At 40.1% G+C, this 7,160-nt stretch overlaps 1 protein-coding gene across 1 annotated transcript in view; it reads right to left on the minus strand.

The window, feature by feature from the left end:
* Nucleotides 1-7,160, minus strand: part of CDKL5 (cyclin dependent kinase like 5) — a gene marked incomplete at its 5' end in the record, with an annotated part of 52,145 nt that overhangs the window by 27,403 nt on the left and 17,582 nt on the right. Inside the window, 2 exon segments of the mRNA XM_017863213.1 lie at nt 198-414; nt 3,454-3,573. Of these exon segments, the coding sequence (XP_017718702.1) occupies nt 198-414; nt 3,454-3,573 (337 nt within the window).

The following is a 7,160-nucleotide window of genomic DNA, read 5'->3' on the forward strand; positions in this document are numbered from 1 at the left end:
CCCACCCCTCCCCCCTACCAGCACAAATTACAAGGCTGTCTCTTTTAAATCATTCAGATTTGGCATTCGTGAGCGATTTGTTCTGTTATAGGGGTGCCCATTTGGCCCACTCTTGGCACCCAGCTGTTCAGAGTAGGAAGGGCCCTCTGTGGCACTCCTGGTCACAGAGGACACGTGCCAACCAGGATCCATCTGACCTGGCAGCTGGAGGGCTGGCCTGCCCTTCGGTGCGGGCTCCTGCCGGATGTTGCTGCTCCCGCCAGAGGCCTGGCTCAGGGGGTGAATCCGAATTTCTGAGAAGGAATTTTTGGTTTGTTGAGCTGTTAAGGGCTGGAAGCGGGGGTCTGAAGAAGCCGGGTGATTCGAGGCCGAAGAGAGATGTAACAACTTGCGCAGTGATTTTAATGGCTGGCTCTGAAAGAAAGGATGAGAATGCACATGGGATTCAAGTTAGAGCGACCATAAGTCTGGGGAGGGAAGGGGGCTTAGACCTGAGGTGACTGGGCGTGGCCAGGAAGGGCAAGCATGTACAAGGAGGAGCTGGTCCAGCCAGATCTGTTCTTTGGGTTTTCTTCAAACAAGATTGTATTATTCTTTAATGGAAAAGCCTAGAAATCTAGATAAGACATATAGAGCTGGTATGGCAGCCAATCAAAGGCCCAAGCTCATCTACCTGGTTGCATCCTATGTCTAAACAGGGGATCTCATGCTTCAACCAGCAGGAAGGAGAAAGAGCAAAAGGTGTATGTTTCTCTGTTTTGAGAAGACTTCCCAAAGGCTCCACACAATGCTTCCACTTATATTTCACCAGCTAGAACTTAAGTACACAGCCGTATCTAGCAGCAAGAGAAGCTGAAAATATGCAATGTTTTAGTTAGCAATGTATTCAACTACAAGTCGTATAGCCCTTTTTGTTCTCATCTCACCGATTTCCCTCTCTCGATATTACAAAATTCAAATGTTCCCTTGCTTTACTTTTTTTTTGCTTTTTTTTTGAGAGGGGGAGGGTAACATTTGGGCATTGAAAATGCAAAGCACAAAGAAATATGCAAAACCCCAACAGAACTATCTAAATAATTCATTCACAGGAGGCCTTCCATTCCTAACATGGGCTCACAGTAGTCCACCCTGCCTGTCTGTCTACTGTGCAGCTGGACACCCCCAGGTGCTGCATCAAGGAGGGAGACTGACTTTAGGGCAGAGGGGAGGAGCCTCAGAGCGGTCTCCTCACTGGACAACTCCTGAGCCTCATGCTCCTGAACGATGAAAGATGATGGCTCAATCTCCTCTTCCTTGATCTTAGAAGAGACATGGAAAGCACTTGGAAATTCACAGCCAATCACGACTGCTGGACTTGGCTACTTGGGCTACAACCCTAGCCTTGGGGGCCCTCTGGGGCCAATTCTCAGAGTACCTTTGCTGTAAGTGTCATGGTATAAGGGACATGCATTTAAGGGCTCGGCAAATTTTGAATAAAATGTCGATGAACTCAAGGAACATTACAAGATTTGAAGGAACTAGGCACAGAAACCCAAGGTAAATGGCTTCAGAATTGACTCAAGTAGATATTGTTTCAGGGGAAAGTATTCTCCATCATCATTCCAAAGTCTTCCCAAGAAAGCTTTGTGCTCCCTACAGGAGGTAGCATAGTACACTGTACACTCTAAGTGCTCAAAAGTGGCTTTTAAAAAATAATTAAATTGGTGTAACATGATGAGACTCCTGGTGATTTTTACAGCCTTGACCACATGTAACTATCAAGCAATTACAATAATCTGCATTCAGCAAGAGCTATAAAGTTATTTGAAAAGAGCTTCTAGCCTGGACAAGGCGAGACCCCATCTCTATAAAAAAATTAAAAAACTAGCCATGTATGGTGGCATGTGCCTGTAGTTCCAGTTACTCTGGAGGCTGAGGTGGGAGAATGGCTTGAGTCCAGGTCAAGGCTGCAGTGAGCCATAATCTTGCCACTGCACTCCAGCCTGAGTGATTGAGTAAGACCTTGCCAGAAAGAAAGAGAGAAGAGAGAAGAGCTTCTTGGCAAAAGAAATGGTTTCACAAAGAAAGTTCTAAAGCTCTCTATTCTTTTTGTTTTGTTTTGAAATTGGGAATAGAGAAGCAGGCCCTCACTCACAGGTTTGTCTCTTTAGTTTGGATACATATCCAATAAACTTGGATATCTGGTTCTCTATGCTTCCACCACCCCCAGCTTATATTATGTTAGAAGCAGAAAATATAAATAGCTGGGGCAAATGCAATGGGAATATGGGGAACTTCTGTCAGCAGTTCTGTGCAACAGCTTACAGTTAAAAAGAGTAAACAGAGGCTGGTCATGGTGGCTCATCCCTGTAATCCCAGCACTTTGGGAGGCAAAGGCAGGTGGATCACTTGAGTCCGGGAGTTCGAGACCAGCCTGGGCAACACGGCGAAACCCTGTCTCTACTAAAAATACAAAAAATTAGCCAGGTGTGGTGGCGCACGTAGTTCCAGCTACTTGGGAGGCTGAGGTGGGAGGATCGCCTGAGCACAGGGAGGTCAAGGATGCAGTGAACCGAGTTTGTGCCATTGCACTCCAGCCTGGGCAATGGGAGTGAGGCCCTGCCTCTGCCTCAGGAAAAAAAAAAAAAAAAAAAAAAGTAGTCTGCTCTCCCAATCACAGAAATCTGTGACACAAGAAATCACAGATACAAGTAATCCTATAGCCTCAAAAGCTCTGGAGGGTTGTCAAAAATTATAGTGCAGAAGAATAAAGGACTCATAAAATATTCAATATCAAAAAACAAAATGTTCATTATGGGATACTGAAAAGATACATTACAAAATTTCCAACCAAAATAGTTGTCTAAAGGAAATAAACCTCAGATACCTGAAAAATTTACTGATTCAGTTTCTGCTTATTCCTCCATCATGGAAGATAAATATGACTATGTAATACAGTCTAATATGTAGTTCCTAATGCAACTGTTTGCCTGTTTCCTGTAAAAAATAGTATGGATTTCAGGAGTTGAAATATTCTTTCAAGAAAACTTATCATACCTGTCTTTCAATTTGTATGCTATTACTTTTAATGAAACCTTAATCTTCCCACCATCTCTGTTCATTCTGCCTGAAATGTTATGGCATGCCTCATTTTTTACCATGAATTATGGTTCTTTAACACAGCTCAGCTCTTTCCTGGGCTATATTTGTGGGCTAGGACTACATCTTCAATTGCCTCCAGCTAGGTGAAGGCTAACGGAAGCTTGCATTTTTCCCAGTAGAACATGGGTCACTGAAGCAAGATTCATCCTGGCTCACAAGATGCATCTGGGTATAACTGAGGGTCTACTTTGAGGAGGTGCTCAGCCTTACTGTAACATTGAGAGGCTAAGTTTTCTCTACCACGCCCTCCCGGCTCCTCAGGACAGTTACTGCAGAGTTGGAGAGTCTAGGAACGGTGCAGGATCCACTCACTTGGGTCTGTAGATCTGAGATCTTCTCGGGGCGCCACTCCTTTGGTCTGCTGCTTGGAGTGCTAGCAGAATGAATGGATTTCTGCAACGTTAGAAGATCAGGGCTGTCGGAATTGGGAACCTAGAGCAAAATATGGACAAGCATTCAATAAGCACACTAATAAGCCTAATTAAGATATGCAACCACACCCAATAGGAGAACCAAACTAAAAAGCAAACCAAACCAAAACTCAAATGATCCAGTAAAAAAAGAACCCCAATCTCTCCCAATGTTCACAATGCAAGAGATGCTAAGTTCTTCTGCCCTCTTAATAATTTTCCCTGCATTAGGAAAAATTGGCAGATGTCATGCAGCTTTGTTAAACCTCAACCCTTAAAGCATTCCCATGCTGTTAGTTTTAGTCGCTGTAAGAGAGAGCAGTTAAATTGGGCTATACTAGGAATTGCTGTCGTATCCTCATTCCATATTGCAGTTAGGTTATGAACCAGTTCAATAAAACAAATTTTTCCTGCTGGGAAAATGATCCAAACACTGTATTTGGTAGTGCCAAAGAAGTCTGGTAGGCTTTCAAGGATAGCAAAGTGAGAAAGTATGGTTTAGGTCATATTCCCAAATCATTGTCTGATATATCTGGATCTATTATTATGTACTAGAGAAATGCTGGAAATCTGTGCCACAAATTCCAGATGAATGCAACTGGTCTATTCGCCAGCTTTGGTGAACACAGAAGAGTAATGTCAAATGCCAAGCAAAAGCCCTGGTTTTAAACTGACCAGCAAAAGCTCAAGCCAGACAAGGATACAAGCTGTTTTTTCATGGAGCCTGTTAGCTCATTCAATTTGGTCAATTCAACTTGGCTTCAAAAAGACAAATTGCCAATCAAGTGTTAACAAACTCTGTGAGTCAAATGCAAAGACATTTGTTAACTGTAAATGTTAATAGAATTCCTTACATAAAATACAGGCTTTTATAAATGTTATCTGCCCATAATTGGCTAATCAGACAAGACAAACTAGCCTTTCACTAGTTTGTCTGCTTAATAGACTTTGTGCTTCAACTTTCTTAACTGATTCAGAAGAATGGCAATGAATTTATATCCCAGTGAATTTATGGAACTGGCTCACGTACTTAACTAGCATAAAGAGAATATGACCTCATGAAAATAAGACATGCTGTTGTCATCAGTAAAACAAGTTTACTGGAGCAGTTTTCAGGGCTACCATACATAAAAACGGGTACCATGGGTGGAGTGACTACAGGAAGCTTTTTCAAAGAAGAACTATGCTTTAAATGATTCTTTGAATTAAAAAGAGGAAAGAGGGATTTCTTGATGCTTGGATTCTCCCCGTTGGTGGAATCTGTCTGCAATATAAGATACAAATAAACTAATTGCAAAAAAAAAAAAAGTGCTTATTGAAACTACTAGCCCTTGGAAGCCCTCAAATTGCTAAATATTAACAGTCACTGAAAGAATCTCGGTGCTGTGCATCTATAGAGGTTCTGTGCCAATTCTCACCTGGACGTGAAGATGTCAGTAATGCAAATTCAAGACAAGCACAAACTTCTTCCAAGTATATAATGTGAGATCATGATCAATACCTCTAGTAGGAATGTCGAGAGACCTAGACACACCTACTCACATTAAGCTTATAACACATTAAATAATTTTTACTATCAGAAATATTGTCATAAGGAATTGTGTTAAAGAGCTACTGATTAACTTCAATATTCTCCTAATTGCTAGAGAGGACTTCAGCAAGTAAAAAATCTACCATGTAATTTGCCTATTAGAAGAAAAAAAATCCCAACATACTGGAAACCCTTTCAAATTTGGTCAACTTTTAAGCCTGAAAACATCACTAGGAAGAGGTATTGATCACTGTGGTGGGATACTAATGTTGAGTAAGAGGCCTTATTCTGTACTGCTAGAAATATTTACCCAATGGAAAACATTTAGCACAATTCAGAATACTGGTTTTCAAAGGGAAGAAACAGAAATTTCAATATTTAATTGGAAGCATCATCACAAGTTGAGATACTAACTAACTAGGATACAATTACCAAGTTGGCAAAGTCACCATATGCTCTGAGGACTTATGTAACTCTGGATATGTAACCGAAGCCAGATTTCCCAAGGCAGCTTCCAGATTTGCTTGAATCGAAGCAGGCACCTTTACAATACAGAATTTTTTTTTTTTTTTTTTTTTGGGCAACCACTTTTCCCTGATTTGATATTCTCAAATCAGAGAATGTACATGAAGGTATTCAGGTATTTAGGTAATCTTTTAAGGGTATCCGTAAAAAGAGATTTGAGTAAAACATCCCATAAATTTTCTTGTTCCAATGACAGGAACCCTGAGGAAGAGTTTAACTTGCATCGCTAAAGAGGCCAGAGGAGAGCTCCTAGAGGCTCTCCACAGAGGCAGGTCCACGGTATAAACTGAGCCTGGACTTGGTATTTAGGAGAACCCAGTTCTGGTTCTCCCAATTGATTACGTGATTTTTGGGCTTCGAAGCAAGCCTATGACTGGCTTGGGCTCAGTTCCTATACTAGTGAATAAAAAAATTCAACTAGATTTAGGATCCACCTCAGCTTTAACATGTCATGAGTCTCTATGTACACTGGGCATCAGATTTTTATTCTTTTGGAATCTTATGCAAAGGCCACAATGCCTTAAATCTTTTGAAGCTTATTCTATGTAGTTTCTTTTGCTGAGTTCTAGAAAGTGAAAACAATTAACTGTTTAAATGCTCATTCAAAGTAGTCAGAGTTAACCCAATGTCAGGCTTAGGACTCTGAGGTTTGGAAGGCTGTACTGAGTGCTCTTTGGAAATCCCAAAGCCCTTAAATTTTATTTTTCATTTAATGAAAAGATGCAGAGGTACAAACAACTTTTGGGTTGGTAAAGATTAAGGCATTATGGCCTATGCAGAGATATTTTGCAGTTACTTTACATATCAAAAAGGAAACTTATGAAAGCCTAATAAAAAGTTTAAGTGGAGAGGATGCTAGAGAATGGTTATTTTCCCTTTTACTCTAATCTATACTACTAAAATATGTAAAATTTAACTAAATTCTGAATAATAAAGTCAGTCAACATGTATACTCCACTTGTGCCACAGTGAGCCAGGGACTTTAGGTTTAATGTTGCTCTACAGCAAACATCAAAATCTAAATCTATATACAAAAACACCTTCAATTCCTTAATCTTTCCTACTTCCTACCACTTAATCACCCCACAATGCCAGGAGACCTGTGGTTTAGAACAAAACCACAAAATAAAATAACAGTGGTCAGGAGGTAGCCAAATTTTAATGTTCATGATAGAGAAACATATTCTACAGACAATGATAAAAGTTGTATTAACACTTTAAACATTTTAAGTATTCCTAGGTTAAATCAGGTCTATTTGTTCACCCAGTCTAAGTAACAAATGTAGTAGTATCTGACTGAGTGGCATTTTGATTTGACACTTTAAAAGCAAGCTTCAGTTAAAAATATGGGCAGTTTTTTTTAATGAATACTTCAGAAATATTATGCAGCCATTAGGATTCAAGATAATAAAGTATTTGTAGTAACATACATATTCTGTGCATGTAGATATAGATAGATAAACTGTTAAAAGCCAGAATACAAAATCGTACTAAAAGGATTGCTCTAATTTAAAACTTAAAAAAAAAAAAAACCAGAAAACCCCCACACCTAG

This window comes from Rhinopithecus bieti, unplaced genomic scaffold (assembly GCF_001698545.2).
Source record: "Rhinopithecus bieti isolate Rb0 unplaced genomic scaffold, ASM169854v2 scaffold_69818, whole genome shotgun sequence".
In the NCBI taxonomy this organism is placed as follows: Eukaryota; Metazoa; Chordata; class Mammalia; order Primates; family Cercopithecidae; genus Rhinopithecus; species Rhinopithecus bieti.